Genomic DNA, 19,098 nt, shown 5'->3' on the forward strand with positions numbered 1-19,098 from the left:
GAGGCATCAACTGTCCTCCTTTCTTATTTTTGAGCTTTATGTAAATGGACTCAAACTCTATGTATTCTTTGACTTTCTTCTTTCACCAGCATATTTTTTTAATTGTTTATGGCCATGCTGCAATGACTTGTGGGATCTTAGTTCCCCAGCTAGGGATCGAATCGGGGCCCTGGCACTGAGAGCTCCAAGTCCTAACCAATGGATCACCTGGAAATTCCCTCACTGATATATTTTAAAGTTAAATCCATGTTGATTTGTGTTGTTCATGGTTTATTCATTTTCACTGCTCCAGAATGGACATTCATGTGTGTCTTAGTCTGTCTATCTAAAGCTCAAAAATAGACAAAACCAAACAATGTATCATGCAGGTATGTATATGAGGGAGATGGAAGAAAAGGAAAGTTAGACACAAAATTCACTACAGTGGCTCCCTCTTGTGCAGAGGAGACTGGATGTGATTGGGGAGGAACACGGTGTATGTCTACATTTCTGGTGATATCACGCTTCTCAAATTGGATGGGGTGCATGTGGTTGTTCATTTCTATTATTTCTCTTTAAACTATCAATTTTTTATCATATATAGCATATTTCATAGTAAAAATTTAATAGCATTAAATAGCTTGCTCAGTAACATTGAAGTGTTAAGAACGCCTTCCCCTTGCCTTAATTGGGCAAGCATCCAAAAACTTTAAAAAAAAAAAAAAAAGCAACAACAAACTATCCTCTCCTGGCAACAGTCTCCCTTTATTATGAACATTGGTAGAGTGAAGATGTGGTTTCTCAAGGAGACTTAAGTATTTGGGGCACAATTCCAGGGACATTGCGTTCTACTTGACATCAACAACTCTGGCTGTGTCAAAGGCACAGAGATTACAAGCCACTTAGAAAGGGTAGAAAGGTTTCAGAGTATAGGCACAAATTTAACTTTACTTTTACCCAAGATTTTTTTTTAATTTTTGCTTTAGCCATGCTCTTTGGAAAATGTCGTATTCTAGGAGATCCTGCCTCACATTCTTAGGTTATAAAGGCATTTCTTGCTGAGAAGTGGTTTAGGATTGAGAAACAGCTGACACTTTGGGGAGAAAACTATAGAATCACCTGCCAATGCAGGAGATGTAACAGATGGGAATTCAATCCCTGGGTTGGGAAGATCCCTTGGAGGAGGATACGGCATCCCACTCCAGTATTCTTGGGGTCGCATAGAGTCAGACATGACTGAAGTGACTTAGCATGCACACATGCATAGAATCACATTTAAGATAATGTGAAGGTGCATTCCCAAACAATTTTCACCCAGCTAAGAGCCATCTCCAGGCCCTCCCACTGCCCTATTTTAGGGATTTACCCAGGCAGAAAGTAGTCTTGAATTGTCTAGTTTAGAAGCAGGCCATGGAGGAAATAAGCCTTCAGGGACTGGTGAGAAAGGAAGAGGTATGTGACTGTTTCCACATACATGCATATCTTTAGCACACTGAGATTTTCTGTGAAATAAGAACAAAGAAGCCAAACACTGTTAAGAGAGAAACTCATGAACACCTTTTATCAACTTAGTACCTCTGGCAACACGATAAAAATTAACATCATGGCAGGCCTCTATGATCTCCTTTTAAAATATTCCATGATTCCATTTCTAAAAAAGATGGCCAGGCTAGACACTTCTCACTAGCTGAATGTTTCACCTCTCCTGCCACCTCTCTTTGTTGTTCAAAGCTCACACCACAGGGTCTTTAGGAGCTTGGGTAAAATCCTATTCTGGTTGGTATCATACTTATCATATTTATTTATCATATTTAATGTCCCCCGATGATTAAGCATATTTAAGGATTTTCAATGGAACTAGGCCATGCCATGTGGGGCCACCCAAGACAGAGGGGTCATGGTGGAGAGGTCTGACAGAATGTGGTTCACTGGAGAAGGGAATGGCAAACCACTTCAGTATTCTTGCCTTAAGAACCCCATGAACGGTATGAAAAGGCAAAAAGATAGGACACTGAAAGATGAACTCCCCAGGTTGGTAGGTGCCCAATATGATACAGGAGATCAGTGGAGAAATTACTTAAGAAAGAATGAAAGGATGGAGCCAAAGCAAAAACAACACCCGATTGTGGATGTGACTGGTGATAGAAACAAGCTCCCATGCTGTAAAGAGCAATATTGCATAGGAATCTGGAATGTTAGGTCCATGAATCAAGGCAAATGGAATCAGTGAACTAAAATGGACTGGAATGGGTGAATTTAACTCAGATGACCATTTTATCTACTACTGTGGGCAGGAATCCCTTAGAAGAAATGGAGTAGCCATCATGGTCAACAAAAGAGTCCAAAACGCAGTACTTGGATGCAATTTAAAAAATGACAAAATGATCTCTGTTTGTTTCCAAGGCAAATCATTCAATATCACGGTAATCCAAGTCTATGCCCTGACCAGTAATGCTGAAGAAGCTGAAGTTGAACGGTTCTATGAAGACCTACAAGACCTTTTAGAACTAACACCCAAAAAAGATGTGCTTTTCATTATAGGGGACTGGAATGCAAAAGTAGGAAGTTAGGAAACACCGGGAGTAACAGGCAAATTTGGCCTTGGAGTACAGAATGAAGCAAGGCAAAGGCTAATAGAGTTTTGCCAAGAGAATGCACTGGTCATAGCAAACACCCTCTTCCAACAACACAAGAGAATACTCTACACATGGACATCACCAGATGGTCAACACCAAAATCAGATTGATTATATCCTTTGCAGCCAAAGATGGAGAAACTCTATACAGTCAACAAAAACAAGACCAGGAGCTGACTGTGGCTCAGATCATGAACTCTTTATTTCCAAATTCAGACTTAAATTGAAGAAAGTAGGGAAAACCACTAGACCATTCAAGTATGACCTAAATCAAATCCCTTATGATTATGCAGTGGAAGTGAGAAATAGATTTAAGGGACTAGATCTGATAGACAGAGTGACTGAAGAACTATGGATGGAGGTTCGTGACACTGTCCAGGAGACAGGGATCAAAACCATCCCCAGGAAAAAGAAATGCAAAAAAACAAAATGGCTGTCTGGGGAGGCCTTACAAATAGCTGTGAAAAGAAGAGAAGCGAAAAGCAAAGGAGAAAAGGAAAGATATACCCATTTGAATGCAGAGTTCCAAAGAATAGCAAGAAGAGATAAGAAAGCCTTCATCAGCGATCAATGCAAAGAAATAGAGGAAAACAATAGAATGGGAGAGACTAGAGATCTCTTCAAGAAAATTAGAGATACCAAGGGAACATTTCATGCAAAGATGGGCTCAATAAAGGACAGAAGTGGTATGGACCTAACATAAGCACAAGATATTAAGAAGAGGTGGCAAGAATACACAGAAGAACTGTACAAAAAAGAGCTACATGACCCAGATAATCACGATGGTGTGATCACTAACCTAGAGCTAGACATCCTGGAATGTGAAGTCAAGTGGGCCTTAGGAAGCATCACTACAAACAAAGCTAGTGGAGGTGATGGAATTCCAGTTGAACTATTTCAAATCCTAAAAGATGATGCTGTGAAAGTGCTGCACTCAATATGCCAGGAAATATGGAAAACTCAGCAGTGGCCACAGGACTGGAAAAGGTCAGTTTTCATTCCAATCCCAAAGAAAGGAAATGCCAAAGAATGCTCAATCTGCCACACAATTGCATTCATCTCACATGCTAGTAATGTAATGCTAAAAATCCTCCAAGCCAGACTTCAGCAATATGTGAACCATGAACTTCCAGATGTTTAAGCTGGATTTAGAAAAGGCAGAGGAACCAGAGATCAAATTGCCAGCATCCGCTGGATCATGGTAAAAGCAAGAGAGTTCCAGAAAAACATCTATTTCTGCTTTATTGACTATGCCAAAGCCTTTGACTGTGTGGATCACAAGAAACTGTGGAAAATTCTGAAAGAGATGGGAATACCAGAACACCTGACCTGCCTCTTGAGAAATCTGTATGCAGGTCAGGAAGCAACAGTTAGAACTGGACATGGAACAACAGACTGGTTCCAAATAGGAAAAGGAGTACTATATATTGTCTCCCTGCTTACTTAACTTATATGCAGAGTACATCATGAGAAATGCTTGGCTGGAAGAAGCCCAAACTGGAATCAAGATTGCCGGGAAAAATATCAATAACCTCAGATATGCAGATGACACCACCCTTAGGGCAGAAAGTGAAGAGGAACTAAAGAGCCTCTTGATGAAAGTGAAAGAGGAGAGTGAAAAAGTTGGCTTTAAGTTCAAGATTCAGAAAACTAAGATCATGGCATCTGGTCCCATCAGTTTATGGCAAATAGATGGGGAAACAGTGGAAACAGTGAGAGACTTTATTTTGGGGGGCTCCAAAATCACTGCAGATGGTGATTGCAGCCATGAAATTAAAAGACACTTACTCCTTGGAAGGAAAGTTATGACCAACCTAGACAGCATATTAAAAAGCAGAGACATTGCTTTGCCAACAAAGGTCCGTCTAGTCAAGGCTATGGTGTTTCCAGTGGTCATGTATGAATGTGAGAGTTGGACTGTGAAGAAGGCTGAGTGCCAAAGAATTGATGCTTTTGAACTGTGGTTCAAAAGACTCTCAAGAGAAGACTCTTGAGAGTCCCTTGGACTGCAAGGAGATCCAACCAGTCCATCCTAAAGGAGATCAGTCCTGGGTGTTCATTGGAAGGACTGATGTGGAAGCTGAAACTCCAATACTTTGGCCACCTCATGGGAAGAGTTGACTCATTTGAAAAGACCCAGATGCTGGGAGGGATTGGGGGCAGGAGGAGAAGGGGACGACAGAGGATGAGATGGCTGGATAGCATCACTGACTCAAATGGACATGAATTTGGGTAAACTCCGGGAGTTGATGTTGGACAGGGAGGCCTGGCATGCTGCAGCTCATGGGGTCTCAAAGAGTCAGACATGACTGAGCAACTGAACTGAACTGAACTGAAGGATTTTCTTAAACAGTTTTTTTCAAAGCAAATATCAGTTTGGTATGAGACTATTACTTGAGTATAAAATATAGATTTTTTTACAGTTTCAATTAAGGGAAGAATTGCAACAAGAGCCAACTGTTCTGAAGGCTGCTGGTGAACTATTATTTAACCCCGTCTCTCTCCTGTGCAGAGTTATTTTTGTGTCTGCCAGTTTCTCTCAGAACATTCTTGCACATTTTCCAAAGTTGACCCTGTTACCCTTGAGCTTCTTAGTCTCCTTTTTTATTCCTTAGAAACATAAAAGATGTGTGGGAGATTTATAAGGTTCACATTTCAGAGTTCTCTTTCTTTTAGTCAGGAAGTTTAAGATGTCTCTTGGACAAAACTATCTCAACATTCCATCAATCATATAAGAGGCCGGAAAGCTTATTGTTTATGAGAAAAGGCTGTGGGAGCAGGAAATTTCTGTCCTACTGTTTTCTAGCTAATATCACTAAGCTTCGGTTTCCTCATTTGTAAAATGGGAATATTAATAGTTCTTTCCTCCAGAGGGTTGGGGTGAGCATTACAGGAGACAATACATAGAAAGAGCCTAGGGCAGTGCCAGGCATGGAAAAAGATGTTAATGACTATTAGTAATAATGGTGGTGATGGTGGTAGTGATGATGATAAAGGATTTGGAGTCTTAAAAAGTTGTCTTTCAGCACTACTACACAGCATTTTCAGATAAGAAATCAGATCACATAATCTGCCAAGGTTATTTGAATTTTCTACTCTGGAAAGGAAAATTACTTCTTTGTCACTTAATGGCTGCCATGTAGTCTTACTCAGTTGGAGAGTGTGTGTGAGTGTGCGCCCATGAATGCTAATGCTCTTTTGTCTTGTGTCCCTGCCTTGATGGTCAGGAGTCTTACTTTAGCCCTTTTTAAAAATCCAGCTCTGAATATTGGTCAGTGCACACAGTACACACAGTAGGCTTTCTACAAATACTGAATATGTTTCTATTCAATAAAATTGAAATTGTGTGCAAAATGTATTAATAGACAGTGTTTTGACCTTATGAAGATTTACAAGATGTTTTAAAGAAAAAGGAATTCAATTAGGAAATAAAGGGAATTCCCTGGTGCTTCCAATGCAAAGGGCATGGGTTAAATCCATGGCAGGGAACTAAGATCCCATAAGCTGTATGGTGTGACCAAAAGAAAAAAAAAAAAAAGAAAGGCTTAGGAAGAATCTAGACCTGCTCTCTTTTCCTGAGGATTCACCCTTCCCTCATAGTAGCACAGTGCCTGTCACACAACTGAAATGAAGTAAATGGTGGCTAAGTGGTTAGGATTCTAGGTTTTCATTGACATGGCCCAGGTTCAACCCCTGGTCAGGGAACTGAGATCCCACAAGCCAAGCAGCCCCCCCAAAAAAAAATCAGTCAAAACCAGCTAAAATGACACTAGGGAATTCTTGACAATCTAACTGTATTTTGAGTCTTGTATAGGTGCTGTCCATCATTGCTTTTTGACACAGTAGAGGATCCTGTTTCTTTGAAAATGGCTCTGAGGTTGACTGGTTGGGATTTTTAGAATGTCATCCTAATTTAACATATTATCCTTTGCTTTTAGGGAAAAACTTATCCATTTCGGGGTGCCTTCCCTCCAGTATGGAATCCCATTGCCTATCTGGATTACAACAACCTGTGGCGGACCATGGATAACATGGGAAAAGAGGTAAAGTGTGTGTTCAACTTGCCCTTAACCTGTGACTGAAATCAATAGCAAATGTTTAATATCCTTCCACAGTGCAGGGAACATTGATGTATATCATTTCCAATGTACCCAATAACTGCCACATTGGTAGTATTTCTGCTTTAGCGAGGAGAAATTCAGTGCCAAGGGGTTACATAATTTCCCCAAGATAATACAACAAGGGAACCAGGATTCAAACCCACATGTCTCTGATACTAATGTGTGTACCTGTGTGTTTTCAACTCTATGCCACTGAGTATTTATATGACATATTTTTATTGGGAATCCTACTTAGAGTAATCTTATCCATATATTATGCCACCTGAGATAATAAAGGGGGAGGAAGATTTGTTTCCTCAAAGTGTTTTTTCACTGAGTATCAGTAACTCAATAACTATAACATCCATCTCTCAAACTTAATTTGGAAATTTAAAATGGCTGTTGTGGGCGCATGTGTGCATGCTAAGTCTCTCCAGTCATGTCTGACTCTTTGTGACCCTATTGACGGTAGCCCACCAAACTCCTCTGTCCATGGGATTCTCCAGGTAAGAATACTGGAGTGGGTTACCATACCCTCTTCCATTACCTTTCAATAATAATTATGATGATGACCATCATAATTACATATTAATTTATATTAGTGCATATGCTGCTAAGTCGCTTCAGTCGTGTCTGACTCTGTGTGACCCCAGAGACAGCAGCCCACCAGACCCTGCCATCCCTGGGATTCTCCAGGCAAGAACACTGGAGTGGGTTGCCATTTCTTCCTCCAATGCATGAAAGTGAAAAGAGAAAGTGAAGTCGCTCAGTCGTGTCCGACTCTTAGCGACCCCATGGACTGCAGCCTACCAGGCTCCTCCATCCATGGGATTTTCTAGGCAAGAGTACTGGAGTGGGGTGCCATATATTTAGGTATTATTTTGGCAACAGCATTAGGGCATAGAATCCAAAGAGCTATCCATCCCAAACCCACCACTGGGTACGTAGTGTACATATGTAGTGTATGTATACACCACTGTCTATATGTACATAGGATTCTATGGACATCACACATCCAACATAGAGAAACCAGTTTTCAGAGTTTCTCCTGAGGGCCTCTTGGCAGTCCAGTGGGCAGTAACCATCAGACCTAAATGTCGGCCTTCCTTTCTCTGCAGATTCCAGCTGATGCACCATGGGAGGCCCCACATGCAGTGGAATGGGATAAGATGACTATGAAAGATCTCATCGAAAAAATCTGCTGGACAAAGTAATCTTGACTATTTAAAATGTATTTTTTATCTTCCCTTCATATCATCCTTATCCTATCTTGAACTTCAGAGTTTTTCTTCATAAGTTATAGGAAAAGTTAAGGGGAAACTTAATGACCTTTCCATTAATAGTGACTTTAAGGGCCCTTGAGACACTCAGAGCAGGATTCAACATAAAGTGAATCTAAAGCATAAGAAGAAAAGTAGGTGAAGGAAGTTGAACTTTTTTTTTTTAATGAAAGAATTGTGCACTTCACCATAAAAGAAGTAATTGTGTTTTCAGATAATACAGAGGTCAGCTGCAAAAGCAATTTGGAAAGGTGTTAAAGTAATTTCATATAAATATAGAAGAACTAGAGGGAAGCTAGTCTATATTAATGAAAACTATAAATTATGTTTTCAATGAGAATCTGTGTTATTAACTGAGTTACAGATCATTCTGTCAGCATTTTGGGGCTGCTGTGTGAAGGCACCATACAAAGAAGCACTGAGGAATGGTGGTGAACTTATGATGCGTGGCCCTTAACCTCATGGAGTTGATATATTTTTAGCAGGAGAGACTGTAATTATACACATGTTACATAATTCTAAGAGAGATTGAAATGGAGGAACCTGACCTCTCTTGAGGGTGAAGGAGAGATTCCTTGTTGAAATAAAGGAGTTGTAACTACATCAACTAAGAATGAGCCACAGAGGGTGGTAAGGGACAGGGAAGGATGGATGGTGTGAGGGCAAGCTATCTTCCAGGAATGTGCCTAATGGATGAGGGAAAGAGGAAAGATAGATGATATGAGAGAATGGCATCTTCCATGAATGAGCCATAATAGATGGGGGAGACAGGAAAGGTGGATGCTGTGGGAATTAAGAATCTTCATTGAAGGTGCCATAGTGGGTGGGGGAAGACAGGAAGGGTGTTTAGTGTGAGTAAATGATTATCTTGCAGGATGAGTAACGGGATGGGGAAGTTAGGAAGAGGGGATGGTGTGAGGAGATGGTATATTCCAGGAATGAGCCAGTAGATGCGGGAGACAAGAAAATGAATGCTGTGAGGGGATGGTATCTTTTAGGAATTAACCACAGGGGATGGAAGGAGACATAAAAGATGGTGCGTGAACATGGTGTCTTTTAAGAATGACCCAGTTGATGAGAGAGAAAGGAAGAGTGGATGGTATGTGGGGTTACTATGTTCAGGAATAAAGCATATTGTGTGCAGGGGACAGGAAATAGTGGATGGTGTAGCAGAATGGTGTCTTCTGGGTATGAGCCTCTGTTGACAGGGGAAACAGGAAAGATGGATGGTGTAGGAGGCAGGTATGTGCCAAGAATGAGCCATAGTGCATGGGTAGAGACAGGAAGGATGAATGATATGGTGGGATGGTGTCTTCCAGGATAAGCCACAGTGGATGGAGGAAGGTGGGGAGGTTGTGTGGTTGTGGGGATAGTATCTTTGAGAAATGCACCAATTGGTGGAGGATATAAAAGATATATTATGTGAGATGATGGTATTTTTCAGGAATGAATCACAATGGATGGGGGGAGAGAGGAAAGAGGGATGGTATGTGTAGATGGTATCTTCCAAGGACAAGTCAGTTGATGGAGGAGACAGGAAGAGTGGATGATGTGGGGAGATGGTATCTTCCAGGAATAAGTCAGTTTATGGATGACAGGAAGAGTATGGTATGAGGGGATGGTATCTTCCAGAAATGAGCTACAGTGGATGGGGGGAGATAGTATGGATGGATGGATTGGTGGGATGTATCTTCTAGGAGTGAGCCATAGTGATGGGAGGAAAAGAGGATGGTATGAGGGGATGGTATCAACAAGGAATGAGCAGCAGTGGATGGTGGAGAAAGGAAGGATGGATGATATGAATGGTGACATCTTTCTGAAATGAGACACCGTGGATAGGGGTAGATGGAGAAAGGTGGATGATGTGGCAGGATGGAATCTTCCAATAATGACCTGCAATTAATGGTGGAAAGCTGTCAGGAAGGATGGATGGTGAGGAGGATGTTTTTGTCCAAGTATCTTAAAGGAATGAGTCAGTTGATGGGGGATATAGGACTCATGGATGGTGTTGGGGAATGATGTGTCTTCCACGAATGAGCCCAGTGGATGAGTGGAGATCAGGGTATGGGGAGGATATATATTCCAGGAATAAATCACAATGAATTGGAAACAGGACCAGTGGATGGTGTGGGGTGTTGGTATTTCACAGGTGAGCCACAGTGATGGAATAAGACGGAAAAGTGGGTGATGCAATGGATGGTATCTTTCAGGAATGAGCCATAGTGGATGGAGGAGACAGGAGATATGGTTGGTGAGGAGGGGTGATGTTGCAGTAGCGAGCCATAGTAATCGAGAAAAATAGTAAAGGGGGAGGGATGGTTTCTTTCAGGAATAAGTCATAGTGGATGGGATGGATGGACGGATGAATGGTTGAGGCATGGTATTTTCCAGTAATCGACCACAAATAATGGTGGGAGATGTGAAGGTTGTATAGTGTGGGAAATGCCCACCCCCATGCCCAGTATAGAGAACAGGGAGCAGCTTATGAAGGCCCCCAAGATGGGGAGATTGACATCTTTTAACAATGAGTGAACAGTATGTATGCCTAGACCATAAAGATGCCATGAGGAAATGATGTAATGGGAGTTTACAGAACTTGAGAGGCTGATGGTGCAAGACACATTATTGACCATATACAAGACTTTTTGCCTTTTGCCGTTAACATCATTGAAGTGTTGGAGAAGGAAATGGCAGCCCACTCCAGTATTCTTGCCTGGAGAATCCCATGAACAGAGGAGCCTGGCAGGCTACCGTCCATGGTGTCACAAGAGTTGGGCATGACTTAGTGACTAAACCACCACCACCAAGCAGAGTGTTTGTTTTTTGTTTGTTTGTTTTAGTTTTGGACTGTGGAAAGACTTAATTGGCTGTAATGTAGAGAAGGAACATGAGGGGATGTAGTCATATGACTAGGTAGGGATACCCAGGAGCAGCCATCACTGTTTTAACCCAGGTGAGGGTCAGTGGTAGCCTGGACCAGGGTGGGGGCAGTGGAGGTGTTGAGGAGAGGAAGTTTGTTCAAATAAGTGAAAACAGGATCGTCAATGAACCTGACAAGCATATTAACCTTTTAGACTGCACTGGGATTAGCATGTTTGGAGCTAACCCATAATTTCCAACAAGTCAGGAAAAAATTATTTTCCCCGAGAGTTAAAAATCTGCATTCTGTCAGAGATTGAGTCCATGAGTATTTTTTAAAGGCATAGAAATGGTTTCTAACTATACTAAATTATGTTATTAAAGATAATGTCATGTGAAGCATGTATGTATTTACTCCTGACTCTTGTTCTATGACCAGGACTGCTCGGCAGTTTGCATCTCTCTTTGTGAATATCAATGTGACCTCTGAACCCCATGAGGTGTCTGCCCTGTGGTTCTTGTGGTACGTGAAACAATGTGGAGGCACAACTCGGATATTCTCCATTACCAACGGTGGCCAGGTATGAAGTGTCCATTCTCACACTGAACTTCATGTTGATTTTGTCCTCAGCCAGTGCAGTATCTTAATAATTGCTTCTATATTTTGAAACATGAGTGAATTTGAAACAATTTCAAAAAAAGGTTTCCTGAAAACAAAATTTTCTCATTTCCAAAAGTAAGTTCACAACTAAAGAATGTCTCATTTTGAATTTGGTTTGAGGAATTCAGTTCCTTCCTTTTGGAAGAAGGTGAAATTAGAATATGTAGGAGGAGCTCACTAAATTGTCATTAAAGTCATCTCTGTTCCAGGCATGAGACTTTTGGTCCCATTCTGTGTCTCAGAGTTATTATTTTATGTTACCTGTTATAGAATGGAACTGACTATTCTTCTAATACAAGTGATTTCTGGTTACTCTTTTAATAGTAAATTCGACATTTTGGGGATAAATTTTGCTGCCTACTAGCATTTGCCCTCGGAGAAGGCAATGGCAAGCCACTCCAGTACTCTTGCCTTAGAAAATCCCATGGATGGAGGAGCCTGGTAGGCTGCAGTCCATGGGGTCGCTATAAGTCAGACACGACTGAGCAACTTCACTTTCACATATTGGAGAAGGAAATGGCAACCCACTCCAGTGTTCTTGCCTGGGGAATCCCATGGACGGAGGAGCCTGGTGGGCTGCGGTCTATGGGGTCGCACAGAGTCGGACATGACTGAAGCAACTTAGCAGCAGCAGCATTTGCCCTGCTTCCATAACACACCCTAAATCAAATCCCTTATGATTTTACAGTGGAAGTGACAAATAGATTCAAGGGATTAGATCTGATAGACAGAGTGCCTGAAGAACTACAGATGGAGGTTTGTGACATAATACAGGAAGCAGGGATCAAGCCCATCCCCAAGAAAAAGAAATGCAAAAAGGCAAAATGGTTGTCTGAGGAGGCCTTACAAATAGCTGTGAAAAGAAGAGAAGCAAAAGGCAAAGGAGAAAAGAAAAGATATACCCATTTGAATGCAGAGTTCCAAAGAATAGCAAGAAGAGATAAGAAAGCCGACCTCGGAGATCAATGCAAAGAAATAGAGGAAAATAATAGAATGGGAAAGACTAGAAATCTCTTCAAGAAAATTAGAGTTACCAAGGGAACATCTCATTAAAAGATGGGTACAATAAAGGACAGAAATGGTATGGACCTAACAGAAGTAAAAGATATTAAGAAGAGGTGGCAAGAATACACACAAGAACTATACAGAAAAAGATCTTAACGACCCAGATAATCATGATGGTATGATCACTCACCTAGAGCCAGACACCCTGGAGTGTGAAGTCGAGTGGGCCTTAGGAAGCATCACTACAAACAAAGCTAGTGGAGGTGATGGAATTCCAGTTGAGCTATTTCAAATCCTAAATGATGATGCTGTGAAGGTGTTGCACTCAATATGCCAGCAAATTTGGAAAACTCAGTAGTGGCCACAGGACTGGAAAAGGTCTGTTTTCATTCCAATCCCAAAGAAAGGCAATGCCAAAGAATGCTCAAACTACCACACAATTGCACTCATCTCACATGCTAGTAAAGTAATGCTCAAAATTCTCCAAGCCAGGCTTCAACAGTACATGAACAGTGAACTTTCAGATGTTCAATATGGATTTAGAAAAGTCAGAGGAGCCAGAGATCAAACTGCCAGTATCCATTGGATCACCGAAAAAGCAAGAGAGTTGCGGAAAAACATCTACTTCTGCTTTATTAACTATGCCAAAGCCTTTGACTGTGTGGATCACAACAAACTCTGGAAAATTCTGAAAGAGATGGGAATACCAGACCACCTGACCTGCCTCTTGAGAAATCCGTATGCAGGTCAGGAAGCAACAGTTAGAACTGGACATGGAACAACAGACTGGTTACAAATCAGGAAAGGAGTATGTCAAGGTTGTATATTGTTACCTTGCTTATTGAACTTATATGCAGAGTACATCATGAGAAATGCTGGTCTAGCTGAAGCACAAGCTGGAGTCAAGATTGCCAGGAGAAATATCAATCACCTCAGATATGCAGATGACACCACCCTTATGGCAGAAAGTGAAGAAGTAAAGAGCTCTTAATGAAAGTGAAAGAGGAGAGTGAAAAAATTGGCTTAAAGCTCAACATTCAGAAAAGTAAGATCATGGCATCCAGTCCCATCACTTCATGGCAAATAGTGGGGAAACAGTGGAAACAGTGGCAGACTTTATCTTTTGGGGCTCTAAAATCACTGCGGATGGTGACTGCAGTCATGAAATTGAAAGACGCTTGCTCCTTGGAAGAAAAGTTATGACCAACCTAGACAGCATATTAAAAAGCAGAGACATTACTTTCCAACAAAGGTCCATCTAGTCAAGGCTATGGTTTTTCCAGTAGTCATGTATGGATGTGAGAGTTGGACTATAAAGAAAGCTGAGCACCAATGAATCGATGCTTTTTTTTTTTAAGTGGTTCTTTATTCATAAACTTGAAGCAAGTTTACAAATTTTACTGTACATTGCCAAATAAATCTGCAATGAAAAATAAAGTCCCAAAATACCCCCAGAACCAAAAATCAAAGCATGCCAAATGTGCAGCTGTCAATCTGCCAGCTATCAGCATAGGAAAGAATTCAATAATATGTTCAAGATTTAGCCTTAGGTTTAAGGAACTTTAATGCTTTCCAGAATTCTGCCTTGTCACTTGTTATCTGAGCAACTGGCAATCAGAAGCTTATACAAATTAACCAAGTGAATAAAAATGCCAGAAAATCTTTTTCTACTATCCTCTTAATCAAAATAGAAAAAAAGAAAAAGAAATGAAACACAATAATGCAGAAGTGCCAAGTCTTTCAGATGTGGTTTACAAAGTTAAAAACTGAGTCTTAAAGCATAAGAAACACTTTTGAACTTTGTAACTGATTTGTGCAGGAAAAATGTGCTTCTGGATTTCTTTTTAATAGAGCTTAATAACTAGAGTTTACTTTTAAATTAAATTTGGGTATATAAAAAAAATCTATTACCAACCTAATAGGACTGATTCAACTAAGTGTATAATGGAGAGTACACTGATTTGAGTCTAGATTTTATCAAAGAATTAATATATGTAGAATTCCTATTAGTCTTTTATGTAAAGGCCATTACTATGACTATGGAAGACATTTAAGTCTCCAAATTAGATACTTTTTGTACTTAACTGTGCAGTTTTTGTTCATGGAGTCTTTGTGCAAATCACTATATAAGTTTATTAGTTTACAACTGATTGCAACATCCCATTAATAAAATGGAAACATAGAATGACTTAGTATTTTAAATAATTCAAGCTCTATACTTCAAGCTCTTCTTCATAAGAAATATTGAACCAACAAGAAGCAGATTAAGATCAGCAAGACTCTGATGCCCCAGTGAATTGATGCTTTTGAACTGTGGTGTTGGAGAAGACTTTTGAGAGTCCCAGGGAGTGCAACGAGATCAAACCAGTCAATCCTAAAGGAAATCAGTCCTGAATATTCATTAGAAGGACTGATGCTGAAGCTGAAACTCCAATACTTTGGCCACCTGATGCGAAGAACTGATTCATTTGAAAAACCTTTGTGCTGGGAAAGATTGAAGGCAGGAGGAGAAGGGAACGATAGAGGATGAGATGGTTGGATGGCATCACTGACTCGATGGACATGAATTTGAGTAAACTCCGGGAGTTGGTGATGGACAGGGAGGCCTGATGTGCTGCAGTCCATGGAGTTGCAAAGAGTCAGACACAACTGAGCGACTGAACTGAACTGATACCACAGCCATTACTAATGAATGTAACTCATCTGGCTCCCTGGTTGGATACACAACAAGCCAGTAGTAAAGCCAGAATTTTAATTCCCGGGTTTTCCAAACTCTGTGAGTCTTTATTTCAAGACTCTCCCTTAGTGAAAGAAAATGGGTATCTCTTTTCTAAGAATGTTATGCCTCAATGGGATAAGGTTTAATTGAGAGCAATTTAGTTCTAACTTATGCTCTGTTTCATAGTATGAGGTGTAGAGTCATTGTCTACTTAGTGAATTATTCCTCTCCTTGGGAGACCTCCAGAAGTCCCCAAGTTGTTCTTATGGTTGCCAGTTTGACCTTCAGCTTTAGCAAACATAAGGCAGTCGCATTTTTTAAGTGCCTTTACATCTAGAAATCCCATATTACTCCTTTTAATCTATATTTGTCTTTTGGAAATATCTTGACTCAGTTTATATGTATATATATATATATATATATATATATATATGAAGGAAATGGCAACCCAGTCTAGTACTCTTGCCTGGAAAATTCCATGGACAGAGGAGCCTTGTAGGCTACAATCCATGGGGTCACAAAGAGTTGGCACAACTGAGCGGCTTCACTTCTTTTTCATATATATATATATATATATATGTATTTAGTTAATTTATTTTTTAATTGAAAGATAATTTCTTTACAGTACTGTGTTATATCCCTCATTCAGAGGAGCCAAGATACTTCTAGGCAGACTCCACATGACCTTTTGGAGGGCATAGTTCAGATTATGAATGTAAAACCATTATCACAATACCTTTACAAAGAACTTAGATTTATCCTTTAATAGTTTAATAGTTATTTATCCTTTAATAGTTTAGTTCAACAAATACTAGACATGAAGATGGAAAAGAGTTCCTGGTCTTTCCACTATACTAACATTCAGAGTAACTCTTGGAAAACAGAGGTCAAATTATAAATGAAATGGTTCTGGTTTTGTGAGGATGGACAGATCATGAAACTAAACTACTTTGGGAATGTTTTTATAAGGAGCTATAGTGGTGTCATTAAGACAATAGCCAGTTATCCAAGTGTAAAAATTATTGTGAGGCTGCTGGCATAGGCTTTCTGGAGGAACGTGATTAAGGTACCTAATTGTACAATGGTGGGCTGTGCTTCAGTCTGCCTACTTGTATTTCTAATCATTCAAAGAATCATCGATCTCTAGCAGGCTAAAAATATTCCCCTGGTTCTTCCAAAATGCACTGTATTAAGGACTGACCTTAGATTAAGCTGGAAGCATTTCCATGGTGAGCATAGCTGATGGCACTAGGGTGCAGCACTCATGGTCTTATAGAGCTGCTCAAGGAAGCTAGTCCACAATGTCTGGAGGAATAGGCAGATGCTTAGCCTTCACTCTTCTGTCCTCCCAGTGAAACTTCCAGGCATTTTGGCAAAAAGTTCTCAACAGCTGAGATTTAGATTCTAAGAACATCTTTTGGTGATGACCAGGTGATCCTTGAGAGCACCATGAGCCTGTTGCGCCTAGACAGTCCTGGCCTGGGACTTTAAAAAACTGAGGGGAGTTAAGAAACTGCATCCCCATCTCAGTGAAACTAGAAAAAAATAATCAATTTTTTTTTAAAAAAAGGAAACTGCCTCCCCCTGGGAGAAGCACAGCACCCTCCCTGTCACCAGACACCCTCCATGCACTGCACTCTTGAGCATTTGAAGCTTGCTGATATTTGCATTTGGTCAAGGTTCCAGTGGTCTAGGGAAACCTTCCTTCTGATTCTGTGATTTAATTTTAAATTTTTATTGGGATATAGTTGATGTCCAATGTTATGTTAGTTTCAGGTATACAGCAAAGTAAATCAGTTATACATACACATGTATCCACTCTTTTTTTTAATAGATTGTTTCCCCATCTAGGCCTTTAACAGAATATTGAGTAGAGTTCCCTGTGCTACACAGTAGGTTCTTATTAGTTATCTATTTTATATATATAATGTCAATCCCAATCTCCCAATTCATCCCTTCCCACTGATTCTGTGATTCCATAAGCTGGTAACAGCTTTTTATCACGTGAAGCTGCATTAGAGAGCATGGTGTCTGAGGTGTCTTGGTAGACTGCCCCGTCCTAATGAGTTCTTCTAACTTAACAGTGCAGAGAGTGGAGGTATGGCCTGTGATTTTCCAGAGGTTTCTAATCAGTGGTAAATATGGCTTTCCTTCCTGGGGCATTTGTCACATTTCCATCCCTGCCTGCCTTTTCCTGTAGGAACGGAAGTTTGTAGGTGGATCTGGTCAAGTAAGTGAACGGATAATGCAACTCCTAGGGGACAGGGTGAAACTGAGGAGTCCTGTCACCTATGTTGACCAGTCAAGTGAAAACATCACCGTAGAGACCCTGGATCACGAACTTTATGAGGTAATTTAGTTTTGTCAAAAGAAATGTGTATTATGGGAATTCCCTGATGGACCAGTGGTTAGGACCTTGGGGCACAAGTTCCATCCCCTGATTAGAGAACTAAGATCCTGCCTGCCTCACGGTGTGGCCCATAAATAAATAAAATTTAAAGAGCTTATATTAAGTAGGTCTCTAATAGCCTGGTGGCTCAGATGGTGAAGAATCTGCCTGCAATGCAAGAGACCTGGGTTTGCTCCCTGGGTGGGGAGGATCCCCTGGAGAAGGGAATGGCCACCCACTCCAGTATTCTTACCTGGAGAATGCCATGGACAGAGAAGCCTGGCAGGCTCACAAAGAGTCAGTCACGACTGAGCGACTAACATGTTTCTGTCTTCTGCAGCTTCTAACAGATATAATCTAAGCAGTGGCATGATTGATGCTGGCATATTTCTGACTCAGTCTTCCAAATTATTAGCCTTAGTTGATGTGCCTTGTTCTGTGCTGTTGCCTCACAGTGGTCTCATACTGTACATTGTGACTGCTTAGTGTCCCTCAAAATGATAAATGTGATGTTTCATGTCCCCTGCAAAGACTGTGACTCACATTTGAGATGGTATTTTGTGTCTGTTTGTTTCAGTGCCGATATGTCATTAGTGCCATCCCACCAACTTTGACTGCCAAGATACACTTTAGACCAGAGCTTCCATCAGAGCGAAACCAGCTGATACAGCGTCTTCCAATGGGGGCTGTCATTAAGTGCATGATGTATTACAAGGAGGCCTTTTGGAAGAAAAAGGGTAGGCTGTGTTTATTCATGTTTAAATTGTATTAAGAGAAGACTGCACTCTTTTTTAGGAACATATCAGTTCAGTTCAGTAGGAACATATACTTCACATTGAACAGAAAAAGATGTGTTTCCAGTTGGTAGAGAAAGGATCAGAAATCTTAGTCTGTCCATCTCTTCATAGTCCCCAGCAACACAAAATGGCCCCAAGAGTGCTTGCTGATAGTGAGAGGCAAGGCAGCAGGCCCTCCAGTTGCAGGGCCACATTGTCCAGGCCCCTGGCATATGTCTCACCACTTCCTCTTCATGAGCGGAGTAAGACAAAGGACCACTGTGAAAGAGCGCTCCTTTGAAGTCACACATTCCTGGGCCCCACTTGCTTACTAGCTTTGTTGCCTCAGGTGACACTTCACCTCTCAGCCTCAGCCTCTGTATAAAATGGTAACAATGAGACTTCCTGTTCCGGTGTTGGCATGAGGCAGGGTCTGGGCGGATGTGGTGTTTGTTGCTGCTAAGCCTTCATCTCATACTAAAAGGATTCCTTCTTGCCACTTCTTCCCTGGTTTCCCAGAGGTGATTCCTTCTAACACACCCTACTGTTTCTTGTGTATTCCACAACTCCAAGGCCATCTTACAATTTTACTCATGCATTGATCATACCTGACCTTTATGTAAAGGTCATCGAGATGGGTCATTTTCTAATATGTCTGGGTGACCAAACATCCTTGTTTAATCAGTGAGTGTATT

At 40.9% G+C, this 19,098-nt stretch overlaps 1 protein-coding gene across 1 annotated transcript in view; it reads left to right on the forward strand.

Annotated features, from left to right (window-relative positions):
• Positions 1 to 19,098, forward strand: part of MAOA (monoamine oxidase A) — an 80,320-nt gene that overhangs the window by 42,322 nt on the left and 18,900 nt on the right. The window contains exons 4-8 of the mRNA XM_006049722.3: positions 6,553 to 6,657; positions 7,833 to 7,924; positions 11,293 to 11,434; positions 17,439 to 17,588; positions 18,205 to 18,364. Of these exons, the coding sequence (XP_006049784.1) occupies positions 6,553 to 6,657; positions 7,833 to 7,924; positions 11,293 to 11,434; positions 17,439 to 17,588; positions 18,205 to 18,364 (649 nt within the window). The remainder of the gene's footprint in view (positions 1 to 6,552; positions 6,658 to 7,832; positions 7,925 to 11,292; positions 11,435 to 17,438; positions 17,589 to 18,204; positions 18,365 to 19,098) is intronic.

This window comes from Bubalus bubalis, chromosome X, assembly GCF_019923935.1.
Source record: "Bubalus bubalis isolate 160015118507 breed Murrah chromosome X, NDDB_SH_1, whole genome shotgun sequence".
NCBI lineage: Eukaryota > Metazoa > Chordata > Mammalia > Artiodactyla > Bovidae > Bubalus > Bubalus bubalis.